The sequence below is a fragment of the Podarcis pityusensis genome (assembly GCF_964106645.2).
Source record: "Podarcis pityusensis genome assembly, chromosome: 8".
NCBI classification, from domain to species: domain Eukaryota; kingdom Metazoa; phylum Chordata; class Lepidosauria; order Squamata; family Lacertidae; genus Podarcis; species Podarcis pityusensis.
The window spans coordinates 25,406,099-25,432,569 of record NC_138033.1 but is presented as its reverse complement, the minus strand read 5'-3'; the positions used below and the strand labels follow the sequence as shown (position 1 = coordinate 25,432,569).

The window sequence follows — 26,471 nt, the reverse complement described above, 5'->3', positions numbered from 1 at the left end:
GCAAAAACTATCTATACTGCTCAGAATGATAGCTGCTTCCTCCTTACAGCTTGAGAGAGGTTGGTCACATTCACGCATAACACAAAGTTGAGGTTATTGGCTTAATAAATCATACTAAGCACAAAGTGCATGCGAATCAATCGCTTCCACCTCGTTCCTCCCCTGGTGAGAGTATGCAAACACATCACAAAGGGGATGGTTTGGCATTGCCTCTAAACCCAGCATTGTGGTTGGTTTTGTCCTAACAAACAGCGATTGCTCACCAAACTTAAACCATGGTTGGCTTACTGGTGGTGGCTTGTTAGGATGAAACAAACAATGATCCTGGGTTCAGATGCAACACTAAACTGTCCCCTTCATGGTTTGTTTACTTGCTCATGCCAGGAGAGGAGTGAAGCAGGACTGATTAAGTTGCATGCACGATATGATTTGTTAAGCCAAGAACCTTTGCTTACCATTATGTGCACACATGTCTGTTGAAACAACACAGAAAACATACTCCTGTGCAAAACATAGACTTGGAAAGATGGAGGAAATTAAAAGAGATGGCGGTGGGGAGGGCTTGGGGGACGAGACTTAAACTAAAGGCAAGCAAGAAATTAAATGTTGAATGATGCAGAGCTCACCCGATATATTTTTGCACTTGAGGCAGGAAATTCAAGTTCATCCCCCCTCTCTCTCCTCTCTCTGTCCCTTAATATCACACACAAATTGCCTCCTTCAGGCAGCTTTTCCACTCAGCCTCATGGCAGACCCAACCCTGGAAAGATGTCAGATCCATAGTGGTCTGAATTCCAAGTGCTATTATGAGCATTTGACAATTGCTTCTGTGAGAAATCTCCATTGAGTAACATTCTTGTCTGTCTAGCACACAGTTCTTCTGTATTTACAGATCCAAGTTTAATCTACCTGGTGCCTCGCTGATAATCCTAATTTAGCAATCTTCATGTAGTCACAAGGGGGCAGAATTGGACAAAATGAAGGGCAATTATATCACTAGCATGTGGTGTTTATGAGATGACTCCTTGAAGGAATTCATGAATACATAGACAGGAGGAAAAGTTGTCAGCAAAAGGTTTTCCATATAGAGTTTTTGGGAAGGATGATTTGGGCAGGACCTTTTGTTTCTGTTAAGTGGTTTCTATGGTATCCTGAGAAAAACTGGACATCTATGTGAGCCGTAACTTTTCCACAACTACAAAATTACATCAAATAGTCACTCCATGAACACTAAAGTTCAAATTAGGCATGCCTCTTGGGAGTCTAAGAGGGTTTTTGATACTGTATGTTAGATGGTACAGCCTGACAGTGGTCGAATGAAATCAGTGAAATATAGTGAAAACTTTTTTTATTGATTTAAATGTTTATATACTGCTATATCAGAAAAATAAAGCAGTTTACATAAGAGGTTGTAATGTATGAGGCAATGTGTGTTTTGACAAACTCCTGCTGAACATGTCTGCAGTCCAAGAACTACAGTGGAACCTTGGTTTCTGAATTTAATCTGCTCCGGGAGTCTGTTCGATTCCTGAAACAGTTTGGGAACCAAGGCGCGGCTTCTGATTGGCTGCAGCAGCTTCCAATCAGAAGCCGTGGAAGCCGCACTGGGCGTTTGGCTTCCAAAGAATGTTCGAAAACCAGAACAATTACTTCTGGTTTTCGTTTGTTCGGGAGCCAGAACATTCAGCTCCCAAGGCATTTGGGAGCCGAGGTTCCACTGTAGTTGAAGAGCTCTTTCAGCTCAGCTTATTTTTTTACAGTTACTTTTTGTGCCACTGTTATTTTGGATTCCTCAGCTCATGTCTTCAATATATAGCACCTCCACAGTGTTCCCTCTTTGAAACTACAATGGGCAATGAGCTGCTCTCATCATATGGGAGTCTGGTCTTTACAAAACTTACTCAGAATTTAGCCATGATTTAACAGTACTTCCAGTAGACAGAACTCCATACCATCCAAACCACCTGCAAGAGACACACTAAGTGTTTGATGGGCCTTGGACTCTTCACTAATCCCTTCCTGGATGGGGGAATTTATCTGCTTCAGGCCTTCTTGAAGGGAAAATTCAAGGTTTTTCTTTATGAACATTCACCTAAATTTTTGACCACATGCCTTTGCATTCCTTTTTAAACATATTTATCGTTGTTTTAAAAACCAGGAAGAGAAGACGCAAGTAAATATAATAAAGAAACATACTTTTCACCATCCATAATGCAAATCTTGATCTCCCCACCCAAGGGGCCAACTTTGAAAGAGACCACTCACTTCTCAATTATCTGACAACATAATGACATCACATTTGGCACATGAGGAGGAGAGAGTGACCAACAGGACTGAACATATGCACCAGCTGATGCACAAGAGTTCTCTCCTTCTTTATGTAGAGCTTGGGGGCTTGAGAGTGTTCCCTGCAAGGAACTCACACATGCACTTGAACCAAGTGGGATTTAGGTTCTCTACCCTTGCACTAATGCATAAATGATGCCCCTGATTTCATGTTTGTGATCCAAATGCAGATTGGAATTCCCACCTCATCCACAAACATGCATTGACAAGGTGAAAAAGTGCTGCTGCTGCTGCTCATTTGGTTTAGCATTGATTACCAGACTGACCTCCCTGTTCCTTGTTTTTCTTTTTCCCCACTCTAGCCTAATAGACAGAAGAGGATTTATCCAGGCAGATGCTGGGACCCCATCCACTCCTAAGAGTGAAATTCCTTCCTTTGGAACGAAATCCGATGCCAGCATGGTATGAGCCAACCCTTAAGCAGTCCTATGCCTACCTCCAGCCGGTGCCTCTCCTCCATTTTACCATTTCCTGGGCCCAGGAAGGACAGCCTTGTAGGGCGGAGCCTCCAAAGTTCCTACTCAAAGCACATCCCATCGCCTTGTGCATTGATTTTTATTTGGTTTCATTTTTATACAGTGGAACTTAAATTGAACACTGCGGACTGCTGCAGTTAAGCCTCTAGACAGGGCCGTCTTTTCACAGGGGGGGAAAGAGTACTGGAGCCGCTTAGAGCAGAGAGTGCCTCTGGTTGGGAAATGCCAGCTTCTTGAAAGCCATCTATTCGCAGAGGGTCTTCTGCAGGGGTTGGTTGAAAAGGATGTAGTAACTTGCATGGAGTTAGTACAATGAAGCAGGGGGAAACCAAGGTATCATCCCTGAAGCTATACTCCAGGTTATTTTTGAACTTGCTTCTTGGTTAAGGTGGACTGCTCCGCATGAGGGATCTGACCACAAAAAATAATTGGTGCTGCCCTAAGTTGTAAGGCAGAGAGCTGAACCATTTGAGGACACAGCACTCCATGCCCTAGCAGCAAGTGGTGCTTGCTGATCTGGTTTGCCTGGCTCCCACCGATGGGAATGAAGGGGGTGCAAACAGTTGAAGATCCCTAAGAAAGATCCTGAGCAGATCTACTTGATCAGCAGACAATGATTTCTCACTTTGGGAACTGACTGGGAGTTGTCCTTGTTCATTTCAATTGCATGATTGCTGTGACAAGAGGATAAACACAGCCCAGTGAGGTTCTTTGTTTAATGGTTAGGAAAAAATGAAGCAAGCCAATCTGAGATTCTTAAGAGATGTGAATAGAGATGAGACATAATTCATTGATGTGCATATGGGTGAGAGAGCTATGGTGGGGGTAGGGGTAGGGAAATCCGTACACAGGAGACCTGTTGACCAAAGGCTATTTTCAAAGAGGAAGTTGGAGGAATATCTTCCTGCGTACACTGTCAAAAAATAAGCTTGTTTCCTTTAGGAAGTTGAGGCCATTCACTTCAATTCTTAACCAGTGACGTAAACATGTTTCTTCTTACTGAAGATCCTCTTGCAGTGCCTCCCATCTTGTTCTGCTGAGTCCTTATGCATATAGGAAGGTTAAAATATGTTAGATACTTGAAATGTGTTTATTAAAAGCTGCTGGATATTTTTGCACATATTTTGTAGGTTTTTCTAAGGGTTTTTTAAAAAGTGACTTTTTACTATACATAAACCTGTGTCACAGGTTCTTGGAACCATGTTAGATATATAATTATTATTACAATGTTGAATTTTTTGTATCAAGTAATTTACATACACAAAGATCTCTAAGCCATTATTTCCTAGACTTCATCAGTCCATAGGAAAAGATGGGGAGCCCAGAGCACACATTACGGCTAGCTAGATTCTCCTTTCTTATCCCTATAACCTGTAGAAACTAGGGTTTGTGGAAAACATGATAGGATCTCTGGTCTCAAAGGGACAAATAAAGGGACATGAGCATGCCTTTCCCTGCCTTGCATCTACAGAGAATCAGGAAAGGACAAACATTGCATTTTTAAAAAATAAAAATTGGCATAATTGAAGTCACCTTGTAGGAATTTGTACTAATAGATAGTGACTGAGTTAGCAGTTGGATAGTGAATAAGTCAGATCTTTCCTTCCAACGTCATTCATGCTGTTCAGGGCCATGTGTTACATCCATCAGCACTTTTGAGTAGCACCACCCCATTCAGCAGAATGTCCTTGAGAGCGATCAGTTACAACAAACAAGCACCTGGCAGACTTCACCCACTGGCCACGTAGAGGATTCTTGTAAGGGTTTTTCAGACGGGCAGCAAATTACCCAGCCCTGTAAAGAGGTATGTGTTTTGTGAAGAGGAAATTAGCATCCTCTACTCTCCATTAGTAAGAGTTAACTGACATATTGTGGTGGGAGTAGCCAACTGTGTGTCCTCAATATGTTTTTGTACTATAACTCCTATCATTCCTAACCATTTATAGGGCTGTCTGGGGCTGATAGGAGTTGGACCTAGAAGTTCCTTATCCCACAAGTTCCTTAACCCTGTTCTATGCTTCCCTTGCTTTTCTTATTAATTTTGATAGTTCAGACAGCATAGTCCCATTCTAATGTGTTTGCCTGACAAATCAGGAGAGTTATAATGAGAAACCAAGAAGCTCATATAATCACTTCCCTTTCTAAAACTTGGGTTTGTACTTAAGACAAGCTCAGGTACATACTGGACCAGGACCATACTGGAACATTCTGCTGGTGTCTAAAGACTTCCACACCATTTCCCATTCAATCAGGTGTGTGTCTGGACTTCATGATACACACCCATCTCTATAATAGGCCTGCTTGACCAGCATATTTATTCTGATAGGTTAAATTTGGCTTATTCATAGTGCAGATCTGAAGGGTTTTGTAACTGATCGGCCTCTTGGAGAACCTCTGAGTATGACTTATTCCCCCAGGAGGTATGACAGGTCTTGCAATTCTCTTCTGCTAAATATAGGACCCCAAGATACTATGGGTTTCCTAGCTAGTTCTCATCCTGACATCTGGATGCTATTGCTAAGGCTATTCCAAGTGTTGTGCTGGCTGATGCATGGGACAAGCGCTTGAACTCATGTGCCACTTAGGCAAGTGCCAAATCCGTTAATATGAACCTTGATGTTGAAGGCAGCAGTGCCCCCCAGTTGTGCTCTGCATCATGCCAGAGATGTTGTCAGCCTGTGCTGTTCCCATCGCAGCCACATTAACAGTCTCATCTGTGAAGGGTGCATTTCCAAAGGATAGCCTTGCCAGCAAAGCAGTTTTGGTTGGCCAATGGAGCCCCAAATGTTTCTGGAACTACCTGCTGAAAAGATAGCAGCTTTGCTTTCCAAGAGTTGATCTTATTTGGAAACACACTCATTTCTTGTACAACATTTCAGGAACAGACTCAGAAGCGCAGGAGGGAGAGAAGATTCCTGGCTTCCATAAGCCAGGCACACTAATCATTGTCCGTCCTAGATTACCCTCTTATTTACAGAAGGGTGGCCTCATTCAGTTATCAGGGAAGGATCCTGTTCTTGTTGAGGGAGAGCTCATGCCACCCTCCAGCACCATCATATTTGTAAAGCTCAGGTGGGGAGGGAGGGGACAAGGACTTGTAGCAGTGTTACGTCTGTGTGGGGAGTTTCTTTTGTTATTTGCTTTTGTAATAAAAAAATTATTTTTAAAGAGCTAATTGCTTTGGATTTTGTGTTTGCATTTCCTTAATGCTAGATTTAAGAAGCTCAAGCTCAAGCTCCTTCCTATGCAAGAAGCTGAGCTTGGGCAAATCACTGGAGGAAGAACACCTGCTGGTTAAGATGGTTGCCTGGATGCTGACACTAGAACCCAGCAGGCATAAAAGCAACTACTAAGGGCTCTCATTGTGGCTGAGGATATACATGGGGGGGTGGGGATCTGTGTACTGTTAATTGCAGTGATTTAGTAGTGTAGAGTTTCAAAGTAGCCATAACTTAACCTGGCCAATCCCCGCACAAAGCACGTTATGCTACTGATGGAGGGCACCCATGCTCTTTCTTTCTCTCTTCCCCTTTCCCTCCCCCAATTCTACTTCCCCAAACCTGAGACTGCCATGGTGCATAATCTCTGGTGTCTTCTCTAGGAGGATGCCTGCCAGGACTTTGCCATATCTTGCACTGCCTGATGGGATAACCCCATCCCACAGGATGGGTTAGCACTGCTCTCTGAAGGTTAGCTGGTAAGAACGCATTGGTTTTTCCCCCCTCGCCCTCATCTGGTGAATCATCTCATTGTTGCCGCATGAATTGCTTCAAGCCTGGAGCCCATCTATCCCTCCAGTCTGTGTGGCTGTTCTCATTTTGTTGTGTGCCCTACAACCCATCCCACCAATAGCTTAAGCCACGTGAAGATCTGTGAGGCCTGTGTGACAGCAAGGTAGCCTTGAGGGATAGGTTAGGAGAACCTTGAGCAAATGAGATAGATGTTCATGGTACCTTCTACTCTCACCTCCCACGGCAGGACTCCCTGTGGCACTAAAACCATCATTACACATGTGGAAGTTTTCCAGGCAATCTTTTCAACATGATGGGAACATGTTTTTACACATAGTGTGTTTCTTGCCATGTATGGGCTACTGCCAGATGCCCAGCTTACCCCAGTGGATTTTGAGACTACACAGAAGGCAGGAAATGTCTTCACAGGCTTTTTTGGCAGGTCTTTACACTTCTGTATGATAGCTTGGAGGACTAAAAATGAAAATTACCTCCCATGTACTAGTTACTATCATAAAGTAGTCAAAAACTAGGCAGAAATGTTTAGGTAATCTCTTGTTTGTGTAAATCAAGTTATAAATTAAGGTAGGATTGTGGTTGAGCCTAACAGATGTCATGAGTATGCCATGCAGTTATTTCCCAAAAGCTGGGACCAGGAAGATGCTTAAGCCAGACCTGGGGGTGGGGGTGGGGTCCAAGTCCCAATACTGCCAACTCATTATTGCAACTAGTAGCAGATTATTTTTTTATAGTAGGTTATCAGCTCAAAACATTTTGGGGTGCAGAACAAGGGATGATGTCCAGGATCATCAGCCTGCACCTACCTTGTTTTCATAAAGGTTCTTTTTGTTCATGGCAGGTTAAGTTGGGGACAGGGTAGAAAATATCACCACTTTGCATTTATATATAACTTTTTATATCGTATGTGAAGAGCTTCACATTATCTCTGTTTTTCTTATGACTACCCTGTATGATCAGTCTTCTCCCTATATTTCAGGTGGGACAGAGGCTGTGTGTGGGTGGTTTGCCTAATAGACCCACTCTCACATTTGAGGTGACAATTGAACCAAGAACTTCTTGGTTTACAACCCAGTCTCTTAACCATTACCCCAGCTTTTTAGTGAAAAGCCAGAATCTAATCTGCTATCTTGGCTCTGCTCTTTTAATGGCTGTTGCCCCCACCCTCTCTGGTGCTCTCATTTTGTTGCCATCTCACGTCCTCCAAAATGAGGCTTAACCGTATCACATCTGTATGTCCACTGCTGGTAAGTAATTATGAGGATGCTTTGTTTGACAACAGTGTTGAATAAGGTGTGCAGGTGTTTCAAAACTCTGCTTCTCATTTGATTCAAAAGAGTATATTGATGTATGGAAGTTCATTGTCTTAACTTTGGGAAGTTCTGAATGCTTATATTACAGATAGATGGCCTGAGGTCTTGAGATGGACTAAAAATATGGATGTTCTGGAATAAGAGATATCTAGCAGCATTATCACTCACAAACAGTCTCATATTTTAATGTCTGTTTGCCTGGCTTGAATTGGTGCTGTTGCCCAGCCTCTAGGTTTACTTGTTGTGACTGTTCCATGGCAAAAATAGTCATAGCTTCCCAAAGTCTTTGATTTATATTAGGGATGGGCAGGGAGAGGGGTCTGACTCTTGAGCCTCTTACCAAACCACCCCACCCCTCGCCAGGAGTGCTTTGCACCCTTCCTTGAGTGTCTTTGCCTTGAACTCTGATAATACTTTTTCACTTGCCTGGATAAAGAATAGTGTGTGTGACGTGTGTGGAAACAAGCCTGCTGTACAAAGGTAAAATTAACATTCATTGCTCCTTCTGGCCCTGCTCATTGCTGTCATTTGCCCCCTCAAGCTTGCCTAGGGCTGAAAAACAGGTTCCCCACCCCTAGTTTATATGCTACCCTTGGTGAAGAAATGCATGTTAATCGCCCACTTGCCCACCTCACTTTCTCCTGTCTCCCATCAACAAAAACAAATCTGGAGAACCTTCCTTATATCTTGCTCTCTCTTCATCTTGCCTTCCCCACTCCCCATCACTCACACAGAAGGGAGAAAGCTGTTGCTGCCCACTTGTCCTTGGCAAGAACAAAAAAAAAAAGGAGCAGCAGCTGGGGCAATGAGGGTTCTGCTAGCCGATAAAGCAAACTGCTTAGGTTGGGCTCACAGCGACAGTTCTCTCCTTGCTGGAGTGCTGGGCAGAGCAGAAGAAGACTGAGCACTTGGGTTGAGCTGTCCAGCCATCTGCCCATCTGCCTGCATTCACTGCTAGGGAAAGGGTGGGAGGTCAATTCCAAGTAGAACCCATTCCAGGCAAAATGCAATTTGCTTCCATCTCTTCCCCCGCAGCCTGAGTGCTCAGCAACCCAGCAAAGCCTCTCTTCACACCAGGGGCAGCCAACGTGGTGCCCACCAACAGCTGTTGGACTGAAGCTCCCATCACCCCTAAACATTAACCATGCCGGTGGCAGGTTGGAATCCAACAACTTCTGCAGCTTCACATTGGCTATTTCCTACTTAATGACTGTTGCTGCATTTACAGTATTGTATGATGGGGGCAGTGTGAAATGAAGTTCCTAGCCATCCTGCTGAAAGTGGGCCGTGTATGTGTCTGAATGGAAGAGTCCATCAAACGGTCCTTTACCACACTATTTCTAGTGCTGAGATGCTCCATGAACTTCGGGACACTTCTCTCTTCTGATGTGGCAGCAGAAGCTGTAGCTAAAACAGATGCCAAGGGAAGTGAATTAGGTGACCTGGGAGGCAGCCTGGCACACTTGGCTTCTGCCTGTATTTTGCTATCCAGACATTATGAGAAGATCTTCATTCCTTGCCTGTCCTTTTCTTACACTTGCATGCCCACATGAAACACTGATCAGAAACCTTTTTTTTTTTTTTTTTGTAATTACACTTAACTAATCAGGATCACTTTGAAATCCCTTTCTTTGGTAGTCTGAAATACCCAACGCCTCCTTTTCCTGACATTTCTCACCTAAGCATTCATAAAGTCATCCTTACCAGAATGGCACTTGTTCCACATTTACCCAAACCGCACTAATTTCCCAGGATCTTCCCCCTTCCTCCTCTTTAGCTTGCCTGAAGACACACCTACTCCTGTGAACATCCTTTTTTCTATCTCTGGTGTTTCCTTTTACTAATCCTATCTCTTTCTCTCTCTTTTTTCCCCCCTTCCTGCACTGCTTGGGAACATCCAGTGTGTCCGGGGCACAAAAGAGATTTTGAGGACCCTCTGCGCCTCGTGGCAAAACCCAAGGCGACCCCAAGAGGCTCTGTCAAATATCTGAAAGTACAGCCATTGCCACCACCTGTGCCTCTCTACCCTCCAGGGCTATCTATTTATTTATATTTAATATATCGCTGCATCTCTTCCCGTTTCACAGCAAGGATAGGGAGATGCCACATGCACAAGGAAAAAGCTACTCCAAACCCTCAGGCAGAGGTTGCTCCTGCTATCTGTAGGGTTCGAAGCTTAAAGCCATACATGCCACCTGCTGTGAGTGCAATAACGGGAGTTCCTATTTTTTTGTGGGTGGGGGGAATGGACTCTAGCATCTAAGCACATCAAGGCCGGGGAGAGTTTTTATCTAGTCTTGCTCTGCAGAAAAGATGTCTCAAGGCTCCAGAGATTCTAGGAGATAATTGTGTTACTTTTCTAGTCAATTGAAGGCACCCACCTCTTCTCTGTCCCCTCCACCCCGATCTGCTTGTGATGTCAAGAACTGATGTGGTGTCTTTAGCTGCAGCAGAGCAGGGCCCATTAAGCTGTGTTTGCACTAGCTGTTTAATGTGCTCCCACTTGATGCAGTTGGTCAAAACTTGCATCTGTTTGAATGCGATGTGGTGCATTAGAACTGTGAACCAATACCCAGGGCTCTGTGTGTCTGTGTGTGGTGTGATGTGATGTGGTTCCACAGGAGCATTAAAAACAATTCTGTTTTAATGTGGTAATGGATGCAGAATTCCTGTTCCTGAGAATCATATGCTTTTTTTCTTTAAAAAGGGCAAGCTCTAAACCTTAATTGTTACAAAGATATGCTTACTATGTGTAGGTGCTGTTTCTGCCGAAATTTCAAAGCCAGAAGGGTAGCAGACTTGGATTTCCAATGACTCAAGGTGGAGATTTGGTTCTCTACATCACCTTTCACTCCTTCCCATCACTGGCGAAAAAACAGAAATATGCAAATTTGTTAAATGATTATGTAAATAAGTCAACTAGCATAATTTATACACTGCGGATTTTAGCTTTTCATGATATAGAACTTTCTTTTCTTCTACCTTCTTAAGCACAGAGTGGTACACAGCCCTGCTGTATAGGATGCTGTGCCTAACCGCTGTCTTGGGCTGCCCCACGAGGATGAGCGCAGCCAGGTCACCCCTGCCGAAATGCACAAATGTAGCTGATACAGCCTGCAAAGCAGGATTTTGCATAGGCTGTGGATTAGAAAACCCACATCTAAGCTGCTTATTCAAACTTTTGAGTGTTGGGGGAAGGTGCACACTCCTTGGGTGTAGTCAGATAGGAATTTGTACCTTCCGGCATTTTAACTTGCTAATAAGCTCACTTGTTTTTAGGATTCCTTTAGATCTATTCCCTCTCTTTCATCCTCCACACCAAAAATAAATAAATAAATAAATAAATAAATATACCATTAACAGTATTTTGTAGTGCTTATCTAACAGTTCCTGTACAGAATTCTGCCTTGCCTCACCTTTTGCAGGTAGGTGAGGGCCAAGGAGCAGGGAGGTTGTCAGGCGGCTCTATACAGAGAGCAAAACCAAACCCTTTCGGTCCCTTAAGTGTAGTTGTGTAGGGTTTGAAATTCAGTTATGCCTTTCACTTTTGTAACAATAAAATTTCTCCTATCTTACTCCATGACTGTCTGGTTTTTGCGTTTTAATTGATGGAAACATCTTCTTTACAGGGCTGTCCATTTTTCTTTGCTGCCTACTACTGTTTAGACTTAAATCTGCAAAGGCTAGATGGATAAAAATAGCTGGTACGAGGCAGCTTTGTATGATATTCTCTCTCTCTCTCTCTCTCTCTCTCTCTCTCTCTCTCTCACACACACACACACACACTTTGCATTGTGTACCACAGAGCTGGGAAACTTGAGTCCCTCCATCTGTTGCTTGTCTCCAGCTCCTTGTTGGAATTCTGCCTGGGTCAGAGGAATGTGCCACAAGCAGGCACCGGCAGATATTCCTGTCGACCTCCCCGCGTCTCCCAACCTCTGCTGATAAGCAGGCGAGGTCCGGCGATTCTTCTCAGATGTATGAGAGGAACACACCGTTCTTCCTCTCTCCCCTTTGGTGTCCCCAGGGAGGGGAAAGAAGCAGACAGAAAACTATTCACATCATTTATTTCTGCCTCTTACATCAGTACAGAGAAACATGTCTGCACTCAACAACAGCAAGAATAAAAACTCCTCCCAAGTACATCCAGTACGGGTCATATGACACACATACACTGAGCTAACATCCGGTGCTCAGTATAGAATGGACTGCCCCTTTGTTCCCATGGCAACAGTCACAAACATCCTGTCTGGCTTTCCAGCCACAAGCAGCTGGCTGAGCTGCTAGAGCCTTTGCTTGCTGCAGCATTGGTGCTTTATGGTAACATACTCCCCCTAAAGTATCAATGTGTGCTGCGAGCAAAGCGTCATCCAGAGAAGAAAACAAACAGTTGTTATATTTATAACATTCCCCTGTTGTTTCAGTTCCACCCTTGGAACTACCCGCCACTGGTTTAACCAATGTACCTCTCTGGTTGTGTGACTTCGCATTACCTCGGTTAACAACTCTCTGTTGTGCCTTTGTCTCTGACTCAGACACAGCTTCAATCTGTCCTTGGTCGTTTACAATAGCAACATATGCAAGGTTAGCAAACTCCTTTGAATACCTCTTGGGTGGTACACCCTTCGTTGCTCTCTCAGACCTACGTAAAAGTTGCTGCTCTTCTCTGCTTTCTGGTTCAGCCTCTGAACTCTCTGGAGAACCAGTACTAAGCTTAATCAATGGTTCATCCTCCTCTTCTGAGGGTCTAGTCACTATGTGAGATTTCCTCTCAATGACTGTGACAACTGAGCTGTCTGAGCTATCGCTGTCATCATCAGTACTACTGAACTCAATAAGATCAAACTCATCATCATCTGAATCGTCAGAATCGTTTCCTGTGGGAAATGTCTGTACTACCCGCTCTTGCTTTGGAGCACTCTCTAGGAACTTTGTGAGAATCACCTGACCAGATTCAGACAAAATTACTCTGTAGAGACCTTTTTCATAACCCACAAAAATGCCTCTGGCATTCTTTACTCCACCTGGAGCTTCTGTTCTCACATGAGACCCGAAAACCTTAAAATAGGCAACAGAAGGTTTTCTATTGAACAGCTTCTCAAAAGGAGAACATCCCAACTCTGTTGAGACCTTTCTCAACCACACATGAAGATAGGACGCTAGCGATTCGGCCCAATATTCATGTGGCAAATGTGAACTCAGCAATTGCGCATTCATCCCCTTTTGCAATTCTTTGTTCACTTTTACACAGACCCCTCTGTTCCACGCTTCTTGCGAAACTGCCACTTTGTGGTCTATCCCTTTTCCATCCAGGAACTTCTGAAACTTCTGTAACAGAAAAATTTGCTTCTCATCTGTGAAAAGACAATCAATGTTAGCATCATGCATACTTTTAACCTTGTCACAAAACTCCTGAAACTTTTCTAAAGTTTCTTGCGGTTTCTCCATCATATAAACCCAAGAATAATTAGTGAAACAATCCACACACACAAGGTAAAATCGTGCACCGCCTCTAGATGGTTCTAGAGGACCAATCACATCAGCATACACCCGCTGAAATGCTCTGTCGACCTTCTTGGTCTTAGTCACCTTCCTGGTGCTCACACTGGTCACACCTGCGAGAGAGATTTCGTTAGAAACATCAGAATTACATTTCATGTAATCACTTTGATCAAAAGTCAACAAATACAGTCCATCTTTCTCTTTGGCAGTAAGAAACAGTTCTCCATCTTTGTAGATCTTGCAGCTTTTAGCATCATAGGACAGTTTCAGTCCTTTCTTTGCAATCTGCGACACGCTCAGCAGATTAAATTTCAGTTCTGGAACCAGGTAAACATTGCTTATAGTCAAGTTCAGACTCTCAAGATACACAGTCCCAATTCCAGTCGCTTCCAACTCTTGACCGTTGGCCTGTTTCACAGTGAAGCTTTGCTTCTTCAACGTTGAAAATAGTCCTCTGTGCGGGCACAAATGTTTTGTACAGCCCGTGTCGATTATGAATGCGTTCCCAACATCTGGCGTGGTTCCTTTCGCCATCATAGCCTTTGCAGGTTTCACCTGGCACTTGGTACGGCTTTTGCCTGACGCCTGAGGCTTCGTAGAGCTGCTCTTTGCTCCTCTTGACTGGCGCGGCTTCTTACAGTTTCGCTGTAGATGCCCAGTCTGTCCACAATTGTAGCATCGGACAGCACTCAATGCTACACCATGCTTCCCAGTAGCATCATCAGTGGGGAGATTTGAACTCTGTTCTTCCCTCCCCCTGTCTTTTTCTTCCAGTGCAGCAAGTCTGTCGTGTTCATTCAGGACCACAGCACAAACTCTCTCCGCGGTCAGCTGCGCGGCCGGTAGGGAACCAAGCTGACTGGCAACAACCTTGTAGGTGCGGCTAAGGCTGTTTATCATCATGAAGCAAAACACTTCCTCCTGAAGACGGAAATTGCGTTCCACCATCTGTTGACGCAGAAACTTCATTTCTGTCAGGTGCGCTTGAACATCTCCATCAGGCGCAAGTCTCAGATTGGTCAATTTCTCAAAATACAGCAACGCGGAAGAACCAGCATCTCTCTGATGCGTTGTACGCAGCGTGTCCCATACCTCTTTCGCATTTTCTAAATGCTGAACATGCACCAACTGATCATCTGAGACACACAGAATTATAGCAGTCCTGGCCCTTACATTCTGTGACTCCCAACCTCTGGTTGGTGCTGCAGGGATGGGGTTTTCAATTACATCAAAAAGCCTCTGATTCTGCAGCAGGGCCTTCATCTTTACAGACCAAGATGAATAATTGTCATTGGTTAAGGAAGGTGGGCAAGGCAAACCTCCCCCTTTCTTGGCATCCATCTTGAAGCCAAGCCTCTCTCTCACAATGTCAAACAAACTGTGAAATCCAACAGTTGTTTTTTTCCTTTCTCACGCAGCAAACTGCAAATTGTTTACGCTCTTTGCACCTGGCAGCTAAACTCAGGCTGCTATTGAAAAGTCCCTTCCAAGAGCACGTAAATCTTGTAGCCAAAACATTCTCTGGTTTTGTTTCGCTTTCCCAGGCTTACACTCAGAGTCCAGCCCCTTTGCCAGTAACTTTCCAACTTTCCGTTACCTAGCAACAATGCATTTCAATAAGACATCTTATCTACCACAAAAATTTGTGGAATGCAGGCTTCAGCCTTCAAGCTGCAGGCCTCTTCCTCCGGAGCTTTTGTTTTCTTTGAAACGCAGCTCCGTGAACCAGGGAATTAATCTTCCTGCGTTCACACTTTTAGCCCGAAATGCAGCATACCTTGAACTTTGTTGCTCTGGAAAACACTTCTTCTTTCCACCAGCCGTCTGTTGAGCCTCTGGCATTTCTCAGACGCTTTTCTTCCTCCTTGGAGCAGAGGAGGACAATCCACCAGCCTCTCATGCAGATGTCCGATGAATCGCAACCATCCGAAGGCTGCCACTGTTGGAATTCTGCCTGGGTCAGAGGAATGTGCCACAAGCAGGCACCGGCAGATATTCCTGTCGACCTCCCCGCGTCTCCCAACCTCTGCTGATAAGCAGGCGAGGTCCGGCGATTCTTCTCAGATGTATGAGAGGAACACACCGTTCTTCCTCTCTCCCCTTTGGTGTCCCCAGGGAGGGGAAAGAAGCAGACAGAAAACTATTCACATCATTTATTTCTGCCTCTTACATCAGTACAGAGAAACATGTCTGCACTCAACAACAGCAAGAATAAAAACTCCTCCCAAGTACATCCAGTACGGGTCATATGACACACATACACTGAGCTAACATCCGGTGCTCAGTATAGAATGGACTGCCCCTTTGTTCCCATGGCAACAGTCACAAACATCCTGTCTGGCTTTCCAGCCACAAGCAGCTGGCTGAGCTGCTAGAGCCTTTGCTTGCTGCAGCATTGGTGCTTTATGGTAACACTCCTATCATCCCTGCTCATTGGCCAGGCTCGCTGGGGGCTAGAGTCTAGCAACATCTGCAGGCTCACAGGTTCCTCACTCCTACTCTACAATGTAGAGAGGCTCCTACACATATGAGAAAACGTGGTACAGGAACTGACAACTGTGGTGGATTTTTACACTACATGGAGCATTTTTATGGTACAAGCAAGACAATGTCACTCCATACTTATCAAGTCAGAAGTGTTTCTCAGACTCTAGGACAAAGACTAATGTCTGTTCTTGTAATGTATGGTTGGATAATCAAGAAAAATGAATGGAACCCAGATCTCCCTCTTTCATTGTTATTTAAATGTTGAACCAAGATAATCAGTACTTAGTTGTTAAAGAAGACTGCTGCTCTGGGTTGCATCTGCTCTCTATGTACTGAGACAGCCTACTTTACCTTTTTATTTTGCAGCATTTATGTTGCTGCATGTGCAAAAATATAAATTGGCTGGGGGAGCAGAAATCTGGGAAGGATACTGGAAAGTCTGACAACCATTCTGTGTCAAGCTTTCTATGTTCAGAACCCCCTTCTCTATATTTTTTTGTTCTGACATTTTTTATTTTTAACATGCAGAGTTCTGGCACCCTTTGTGCTGTAGCCTTGTTTTTTCTTGGTGCCGAGTAAATAAATAAAATAATAATAATAATACCCCACCCATCTGGCTAGGTTTCCCGAGCCACACTCTGGGCAGCTTCTAACAAAATATTAAAAATACATTAAAACATCAGTCATTAAAAACTTCCCTAAACAGGGCTGCCTTCAGATGTCTTCTAAAAGTCAGATCATTGTGTATTTCCTTGACATCTGGTGGGAGGGCGGGTGCCACTACCGAGAAGGCTCTCTGCCTAGTTCCCTGTAACTTCGCTTCTCGCAGTGAGGGAACTGCCAGAAGGCCCTCAGCGCTGGACCTCAGTGCCCAGGCTGAACAATGGGGGTGGAGACACTCCTAAATGCAGCCCTAGCACGAGGTTCGAAAGTAGACAGCATGGGCACTTCTTTTTCATGATGGCAGCATGCTCTGTACTGTTTGGAACACAGGCACAAAGACCCGCCCAGATGTCTGACATTCCAGCCTGTCATAGTGAGTTTGAGCCTTTCCTCTCTAGCAGGGCTTCCCAAGCTGTGGTCTACACGGCTGTGAAGAGTTCAAATTGTAATACAGCGAAATACAACATATGAAATAAAAGCAGCAAGCAAAATACAATTAAAACAGTAACATGCTGCACCTGTGCTCTGCATTTGCTAAAGTGCTTCACTCAGGCCCTCAGCAATTATCCAGTACTGGAGTCCATGGGGAGGGGCAGAGAGGAAGTGTGGGAACATTCATATATCTAGTTATTTACAGCATAAAGTAAAAGTTGCTTACGGTTTAAAATATGACTCAGAGGTGGCTGGAGTGGCAAGGATAGTGGAGGGATGTTTGTGGGCCAGAAATCTTGTGCATATTTCAAACTTTGGGTTGCCTGAGGTTAAGCATGTGTTTCATAGGGCAGGTGGGTTTTGAAGCGATAATAGGCACCAGCCAGAGCCCAGTTGGTAGCATTTATCTCAACCCTAGGGCAGCCTTTCAGGCCTCTAATTGGAAGGACACCAAGCACTCGCTCTCACACACAATAATTGCCAGTTAAGTCACTGCTGTCATCACACTGTGTGTGTGGAAGGAGACGAAAAGGCTCTAGGTTACTCCTCTGCCTTAGGAAGTCACTGTCCATGGAGGTTCAAATCTCTCATCTACTATCTCTTAAAGCACCCCCCCCCCAAAAAAAATAATCATGGTAACTATAGTTTATGCATGACAGCTACAATTCCCAGCATCCTTAACAAACGACAGTTTTTCTTTTTTGCGGGGAGATATGTGCTTTTTAAAATATGGCAACCCTAGGATATTGACTTAGCTTACAGCAGGAATGGGTAGCCTCTTGCACTCCAGATATAGCTGAATTACAATTCTCCACCATCCTTGAGCGTTGCCCATGCAGCCTGGGACTGGTAAGAGTTGGAGTTTAATAACATCTGGAGGGGTGTGAGCTCCTCACAGAGGCTCCCCTTAGAGGCTTTGGATGCTCAAAAGCACTTTACACATGCTAAGTATTGTTCCCTGATGTGGACTGCTGTTAGCCCTGAGAAGATGGAACCGCTTTACACAGAGGTAATATACCTGCTGGGGTTCCTCCCCCATTTATTTATTTTTTTACATCCTGCTTTTAGGCTTTCTGGAAGCAGCAGGTTGACCATTGCTGGGAATGTGAGCAATAGCCATCTTGTATGAGCTGAAAATGCTTCTTGGTGGCTTAGTCATGACATCAGTATGCTGACCAGCAGCAGGCAAACCCCTTAGATTCAGAGCTGACTCAAGAATCATGAACTTTCTTGGCGAGTGATTAGAAAACACTCATCTGTTTCCCAAGAGTTCTCGCCTGGCTTGCAATGGCGCATTTGCACTGATGGTACCAGCCGCATGCTCATTATATTGTGTTCTCTCCTGGGAATTGTATTTCAGCACCCCCAATGCCAGAAAACTGCTTGGAAATTCAGCCTCCCAAACCAACATAGCCATAGACGTTGGGGGCATTGCTAATGCCAGCAGAAGCACTGTGTTTGTCATGAAAAAGTGCCACACAAGCATATAATTAAGTGTCCTGCGATTCTGCAATCTGATACAAGACACTCCCTTAAGAACCTGCAGGAATGTGAGGAGGTTGCAAGTGTAGCTCAAGAACCACCTTAGTGCAGAATCTGATAGCAGACGCCCACAAGGTTATTTTGTTTTCCGGTGCTATTGCTTTTTATAACATTTCTATTACCACCCTTCCTATAAAAGGCTGTGTACAATCAAGCAATGAAAACACAGGGACCCTTGATAAGAAACGCAGCCCCTCCAAGTCCTAATAGCTTTGCTAGCTTGAGGAAATAATTCACCGTTTGCGAACAGTTTTAATTTATTTGGATTGGAATCTTGGGGAAATGCCCTGTCCCTAAAACAGGCCAACTTCCTTGCACAACCAATTAGCAATATATGGATCTGAGTCAGACCCATGACCCATCATCTATATGGGCTGACAGCAGCTTTCTAGGTTTTCAGGCAGTGTTCCCTCCCCCCCCCCCCGCCCCTTCATCACTTGCTGCTTTTTCAACTGAAGAGGGTCAGAAATTGAACCTGGGGCCTTCTGCATATAAATCAGGTGGTTTTGGCATATAGCATATAGCACTCTTCAAATACTTGGTATGCTGTCATACTGAAAAAAAGGACGAAGACTTGTTCCCTGCTGCCACAGAGGACAGGCCTAGATCAACTTACTGGGAGGGCAGGTTTCAACTGAACATGAGGAGAAAGCTCTCGGCCGAGCAGTTTGCCAGTGGAACCAATACCTGGGAGCGGATGGGCTCTGCCTTGCGGAGATATGCAACCAGTCACCTGCAGAGCTGCACCTAGAGGTTGGCAAGACTGCCCCCCCAAACACCCCAGAAACCTGTCTCCAGCTATCTGTGAAAGATCGTGAGCTTAAGTAAGAGCTGAGAGCTGAGCGGTAAGAGCAGGCATAGGCAAACTCGGCCCTCCAGATGTTTTGGGACTACAACTCCCATCATCCCTAGCTAACAGGACCAGTGGTCAGGGATGATGGGGATTATAGTCTCAAAACATCTGGAGGGCCAAGTTTGCCTATGCCTGGGTAAGAGAAATGGCAAGACAGTATGATGGTAGACAGCTGGAGACTATGGGGTGTATGACGTATATGTGTGTGGCGACGCAATGCCGCCATCACAGCGAGATCAAACACAGGAGAAGCTTGCTTCAAGTACTTGGGTCGCATAAAATGTAGCAATTTCTAGTGCAGCTATTGCAGTAAGGTTATTTTTTTGAGGGGGGGGGAGCGCCGATACAGCTCCTTGCCAAGGGCACAAGGGACCCTAGGTTTGCCTCTGGCCATCTGTAAAAGGCTGCTCTAGCTCTGGATCCCCTGCTTTGAGCAAAGGTTGGACCAAATGATTCACAAGGCCTTCTCCTTCCCGTGCTCTGAAAGTGGACACCCCTCCTACAGTGCTGGTTGGTGCCCATTGTGATTGCCGGGGCTGAATATGGGGAGCCCAAACAGTAGATGGCACCAGAGCCAATAAGAGGCAGAGCCACCTAATTCTGGTTTTGTCCCCATCCTCCCAGCTGAGTTCTGCTAGAGCAAAATGAGGCTGGGGAGGAGGACACCCCCTAGGCTTGCACAAAGTCAGGCACGTGGGCTGGCTGAGACTAGAATGGAAGTTGGTGGGGCTAATGGACCCGATTCCACTATCCTGCTACAAGGCCCTTGAAGCTGTCTGGGTGTGTTCTGGGGCTCCTGACCCATTTTCCTCCCTCACCTTAGGAATCTCGCTGCACCACCCAGTCGCTCGAGTTGAAAAGAAAAGTGCGGTCTGTGTCACCATGCTAAGATGCTACGAGGGAGTTTTGCTCAGACCACATAACGTAGATCAGCAATGAGTCACCCCTGGTGGAACAATTCACCTTCTCAAGCTGGAGCAACTGAGCTATCAGCCACACCCATCCTCTCCTCATGCTAGCCTGGGATGTATCACCCTAGGCTCAAAAAAAACTCAGCAGTGCAAGGAATTTGTCATGCAGTTGGGCTTTCTCCCGTCTGTCTTTTTGGCAGTGTCAGAAGAAAGGAGAAGTCTTTCGGCAAGTGGCAACAGGTTTAGTTCTGAGAGTGAAACTTTTTCTGTACTTTCATGGAGACAAAGGCGGAGCACGGTAAAGAAAAGACGAGAATGTATGGGTAATGTTTGTTGGAGTCTCTTTGTAGCTATATAGAAGGTCCCAGGTTCATTCCTCAGCATCCCCAAGCAGGTCTGTGAAAGACTCCTGTATGAAATCCTGGAGAGATGCTGCCAGTTAGTGTAGATCAGTCAACATGGTGTCCTCCATATGTTGCTGGACTTTAAGTCCCAGCATTCCTAGCCATTGGCTATACTGGCTAGTGCTAATGGGAGTTGGAGTCCATCAGCATCTGGAGGGCACCACATTGGCTACCCCTGCTGACTATATTTTACTTTATGTAGCCAGTTGGTGTATATGGAGCTAGACTCTGTATATGGCTGAATCCTATGCAATGCTGTACAACATAGGCACCAACTCCTTAGGGCTGATGTGTCTTCAGCCCCCTCCATAATGTTTAGCAGGGGGCTCAGCCCCACTCCCAATATCAAGGGGGCAGAGGAGGCTGAGCGCTGAGCCAAATGTGGTGCAGCATCAGTGGCAGGCCACATTTGTGGTGGGGAAGAGAATGTGCTTTAAATATACAGTGGTATCTCGGAAGTGTAACGGAATCCGTTCTGGAAGTCCATTCGACTTCCAAAATGTTCGGAAACTAAGGCACAGCTTTCGATTGGCTGCAGGAAGCTCACGCAGCCAATCGGGAGCCGTGGAAGCCTCATCAGACGTTTGGGTTCCAAAGAACATTCGCAAACAGGAACACTCACTTCTGGGTTTGTGGCGTTCGGGAGGCAAAACGTTTGACTCACAGGTCATTCGCGATCTAGGGTACGACTGTATGGTGTATATGCAGCCTTAGTGATCCGAGTACGGCCTCTCTCAAAATGCAGTGAGCCAGTTACAGTGGAACTTCGGTTCTTGAACATAATCTGTTCGAAAAGACCGTTTGAATTCCAAAATGTTTGAAAACCGAGGCGCAAAGGGCTGTCTGCAAATTCAACTGAGAAAATTGAAAAACATGTAGCGGATGCTGTTTGACTTCCAAGGCGTGTTTGAAAACAGAAGCATTTACTTCCAGTTTTTCAGCGTTTGGGTTCTGAAATGTTAGTCAACAGAGACATACGAGAACCAAGGTACCACTGTATTCTGCTGCATTTGGGGGCTCCTTCTGGTGAGTTGGGCCCTGGACCTCAATCCCAAAGTCCTTCCCTGACAGCACCTGCAGTTGCTACCAGTCAAAGTAGACAGTACTGGGCTAGATGAACCAATAATTTGATTAACTACAAGGAGCTTCCTAAGATAGGTGTGTGAGATCCTTGGCCTGTGATGATTTGTCGTGGCTGATTCACATATGCCGATCATCACATGAGGTTGCAATCACCGAGTGTGAACATGTGTGAACAGATGCCACATCCGCACCTCTCCGAAGAGGAGTCCACTCCTCCCTGTCAAACTGTAAAGTGACTGTTAGGTGTGGCAGGTGCTTCTTGGAGATATCACAGAAAAAGAAAACGACTCCAGCCAACAAGCTTGACACCTTTGAGCTAAATCGTGATGTCTTTAGGTGATTATCTGTATTATTGTCTTCCTATTAGCTGCAAGTCACTGGGCTAAGGAGATTTGTGTTCTATCACATGCAGAGTTCCTTGAACTTGGATCTCTATGTAAACTTGAACAGCTGTGTTAAAAACAGAACAGTTAGGAGGCTGGGCTATTAGGGCAAATGGGACAGTGCCCCACCAACCACAGTCTGCCAATAAGCTTCCAGTGTCTTAGTCCTGTGCTGCCAGCCATGGCAGAGCTCAGCAGAAGAAGAAGCCAGCCAGCCAAGTCTCAGGGGGGTACTTGCCTGGAGACAGAGTTTGCATACAAGGTCCAGTCCTAAGGTCAGGAGTATCTTAGTTCACGTAGTCAAACAATCCAGGGGTCAAGAAAGCCAAGGGTCCAAGGTCACAAGAAGCAGCAAGGTCAGGCCAGGAACGACGAAGGTTGTTTCCCGCAACTGACTAAGGCTGGAAACCCTGCTTAAGAAAGCTGGAGCCTGCTGGTTCTCATCAGGAGCAAGAAGGCTGATCAGCAGCAGGTGGAGTCACTTCACCTTTGGCTCCTTCAGGCTGCTGCTCAGCAGGTGAAGCTGACTCCTGGCCCATGACATCGAGTGAGTTTCTTCCAAAGAGCATCAGCCTGGAGAAGCGGGGTGAGCATAGCCATATTTGACTATCTGCACATTCTTGCAGGTGGCAGTGGGATATGTGTCTAGTGGGAATATGCCATTTTGAGTTACAGGCAACTTATCATTTACGCAGGGGTTACATTCCAAGCCACCGTGCATTTAAGTGAAATTGCATATATTTGAAACACCATTGAAAAAGCCTGCAAACACCCTGTTCAGCCCCAACCCTGTCCCTTTCTGTGACGTTTTGGGGTCACGTCCGTGTTCGACATGGCCGCGCACAGTTTGCACACACATACTGAACACACATAAATTGCTCCAGATAGCCAAGTATCGTCCGCCCATGACTTGTCTCAAAGAATCCTGGGAACTCTAGTTTGTTATGGATGTTGGGAATTGCATCTCTGTAAGAGGTAAAATGTAGTTCCCATGGTTCTTTGGGTGGAACAGTGTACTTTAAATGTATGGTGTGTAGGCAGCCTAAGGCACCTTCCAATGGTCTTATGTTCCTAAATGGTAAAGCTGTTCCTGGTTAGTACCGCTTCAGTTTGTAGGTGGCTTATTTCCCCCCACATATTTGAATACTGCTCTTTTCCCACAACCCCCCCCCATATGTCAAACTTATGTGTCAGGAAGAAGGCCAAGTTTAATGCTTTCTGTGTGCGGGAGGGTGGGATTCCTTTTGTTTAATGGCAGAGTATCCAAACATGCACCCCTTCTCCTCTGCTGTGGTACATTTCAGGGAAAGCTTTATTTGTTAAAATAATTTACTATATATACTGCTCTCTAATTTAAAATGGCTCACGCAGCCATAAAATCACAATAAAAATCAGTTTAAAAGATCAATAAAACAACAACAGTATATCAGCCACAGTAACCGCTGTGGTCCTGTTCCATTGATCATATAAACTGGTCCCATGTTTGGAAGGGAGGCAATTTCACATAGTCAGTACTGGGTGTGTAGATGCCACACATTTAAAGCACACACAACAACAACAATTCTGGGAACTGTAGTTTACCCCTCACAGGTCTAGGATTCCCAGCACACTTGGAAAAACTACAGTTCCCATTATTTTTTGGGAGGATGAATGTGATTAGATAAATAGTAGGCATACTGAAATCCCCTGGAAAATACTGGCTAGAGAATTCTGGGGATGGACAGGGGTTAAGATTGGGACTTGTGGGTCAGGTTAGGGTTTTGTGCACTGCCCCCTGGAGGGGAAGAGACGCTCTTTTATTTGAGCTCATGCTCTGTGGCCCATTTTTGTCCATGATGCCTGTCAGGAGGACAAGCGACCTCTTGCCTAAGAGGTCTCAGGGTCTCTCTGTCTGTCTGTCTGTCTGTCTCTCTCTCTCAGTCTGCATCCCTGGGCAGGTGAGCATTCATTCACCGTCTTGCTCAAAGAGTGAATCACTGCCACTTTCCTTTTAAGGAGAGGCTGCAGGAAAGGAAGTGGGGGAAGGGCAGCTCATTGAGCGCTTCTTCACCACGCCTTGTTCTTGCTCCAGGCTGAGACGCCAAAGCCAAAAGCCGATCCCGGCAGCTGAACTCAGCAGAGACTCTTGAGGGCTCTTCGAGTAGCTGCCTGATCTCTCTCCTTGCCCAGCACTCCCTTCCGTTGCCCCCACGATGGCCAGGAACCACCAGGTGCAGAAAGCCAAGCTGGCTGAGCAGGCCGAGCGCTATGAGGACATGGCCGACTTCATGAAGGCAGTGGTGGAGGACGGAGCTGAACTCTCGAACGAGGAGCGCAACCTCCTCTCCGTCGCCTACAAGAACGTGGTCGGCTGCCAGAGGTCTGCCTGGAGGGTCATCTCCAGCATCGAGCACAAGACCGAGGAAGGCGACGACAAATCCCAGCTGGTCAACGAATACCGGGAGAAGATTGAGAAGGAGCTGAAGGATGTCTGCAACGTTGTCCTGGGGCTGCTGGACAAGCACCTCATCAAGAAAGCCAGTGACCCAGAGAGCAAAGTCTTCTACCTGAAGATGAAAGGCGACTATTTCCGCTACTTGGCCGAGGTGGCCACTGGGGATGACCGCAAGCAGATCATCGACAATGCACGGAAAGCTTACCAAGAGGCGATGGACATCAGCAAGAAGGAGATGCAGCCCACTAACCCTATCCGGCTGGGCCTTGCCCTCAACTTTTCGGTCTTCCACTATGAGATCGCCAATGCCCCAGAAGAGGCCATCAAGCTAGCCAAAACCACCTTTGACGAGGCCATGGGCGACCTCCACACGCTCAGCGAAGACTCCTACAAAGACAGCACCCTCATCATGCAGCTTCTCAGGGACAACCTCACATTATGGACCGCAGAGTGCTCAGGAGAAGAAGGGGGAGAGGCTGGTGAAGAGCCAAAGAACTGAACTTTGCAGACTGCAGAACGACGGTAACTCATTGTCTCCCCTGCAACCTCACTGTCTCTCTCCCACCCGTCCCACTTTCCCAACCCATCCTATTTTTATAAGATTCATTTTCTCCAGCTCCTGGGAGCTCCAGCTGGATTTTTATAGCAAAAGGGGACTGATCCATGCGCAAATGGGACTTCAGCATTTACCTAACTCTCCTCATGTGGCAGCTTTTTGGAGGGGCATCGCTATTTCCTGGCCTCTGTACTTCCTGGTATGTGACCTCTTCCTGCAACCCAGAGCTCCTTGCTTTGTATTAACTCTTGTATCTATCTGGTCAGCACCTGGTTAACACAAGAGTCTTCCTGACCTGTCATGGAGGACAGAGATATCTGAATGTATATGTGTGTATACATATATTTAGTGTTTAACTGTGGAAGAATGAATTTTTTTGTTTTGTTTTGCGTGGTAAAGTTGCCAAAGTAGCAGCTGAACAGAATTAAGCAAGAGTTGTCACCTTTGCTTCTCATGGCCCCCTTTTTTTAAAAAATAAATCTGCTGGGTTTTCTCACTCAGGGCATCCTGTTGTAAGAAGATGGAGGTGGTGGGCCTTTTCAAGGGTAGCGGGGGGGGGCAGGACGGGGGGAACTCTTCTGAGCGGGTTAAGAATAGCAATCTTAAGAGGGCCTCTTGTTATCATGGTGTTACTGAGGTGGTTTGCTACAGTCTTCTTCCCCAATAAAAAGTTCACTTTCACACCTACCTTTTGTAGTTCTGGTCTTCACTTTCTTTCTCCCCGCACCCCAGACCCCCTGGGCAGTAGGAGGGGGAATGGGGTGGCACCCAGAGGGTTCCCCAACCCTTCTTGCTGGCATGCCGTGGGACGGGGAGAGAAGATCCGGGAAATGCGCAAGCCTAAGCAAAGCGTGTGGAAGACAGGTTGATGCACGTCAAGGCAGCTTTTCTGCTCCTCTGAAATCTGAGGCGCTCCTGCAAGCTTCGGGGGAGGCGGGAGGAAAGGTTACGCCTGAAGGCAGAGCGGTGCAACCCGAAGATGAGGTTGGGCCTTATCTGGGAAAGAAAGAGGCCAGGGTGGAGTTGCAGAACCACCCTGGGGAGAGGCAGCCAGGGACAGGAATGGCTTTGATCTGGGCAGAAAAGGGAGGCTGCTGCTGCTTACCTACCCAGGAGAAGAGCGTGCCCTTGCTTCTCTCTACCTGCTGCAAATGTTTCTCCCTAGCTCAGGTGACAGAGGAGACAGAGCTAATCCCACCAGTGGGATCCCACCCACCCCTGCGCACCACAAAAAATTGCTTCAGACTTTGGACATTCAGGGAAACATTCCCCTTTGACTCATGTGCCAAGGACTCCCATTGCTGTACAGAAAATTGGTGAGGAGGGTGCATGCCTTA

At 45.8% G+C, this 26,471-nt stretch overlaps 2 protein-coding genes and 1 long non-coding RNA gene across 5 annotated transcripts in view; 2 read left to right on the top strand and 1 right to left on the bottom strand.

Annotated features, from left to right (window-relative positions):
- ZDHHC18 (zDHHC palmitoyltransferase 18) overlaps positions 1 to 11,459 on the top strand; it is a 32,985-nt gene extending 21,526 nt beyond the window's left edge. The window contains exons 8-10 of one of the 3 annotated variants that reach the window (XM_081015912.1): positions 2,649 to 2,748; positions 6,424 to 6,519; positions 9,786 to 11,459. In XM_081015912.1, coding sequence (XP_080872038.1) covers positions 2,649 to 2,748; positions 6,424 to 6,465 — 142 coding nt within the window. In that variant the 3' untranslated portion in view covers positions 6,466 to 6,519; positions 9,786 to 11,459. Of the gene's footprint in view, positions 1 to 2,648; positions 5,998 to 6,423; positions 6,520 to 9,785 lie in introns of those variants that run through there. The other 2 variants (XM_081015911.1, XM_081015913.1) reach the window with 2 other exon arrangements.
- LOC308482646 lies at positions 3,525 to 26,132 on the bottom strand. Its single transcript, XR_013989382.1, has 3 exons — positions 25,823 to 26,132; positions 10,632 to 10,748; positions 3,525 to 3,865 (listed from the first exon to the last, which is right to left on the bottom strand). It is a non-coding gene; the product is annotated as an uncharacterized lncRNA (long non-coding RNA).
- On the top strand, positions 24,241 to 25,821 carry SFN (stratifin). Its single transcript, XM_081015917.1, has one exon. It carries the CDS (start codon positions 24,337 to 24,339, stop codon positions 25,075 to 25,077), a length of 741 nt encoding a protein of 246 aa, XP_080872043.1. The 5' UTR covers positions 24,241 to 24,336; the 3' UTR covers positions 25,078 to 25,821.
- Positions 26,133 to 26,471: the final 339 nt, after the last annotated feature.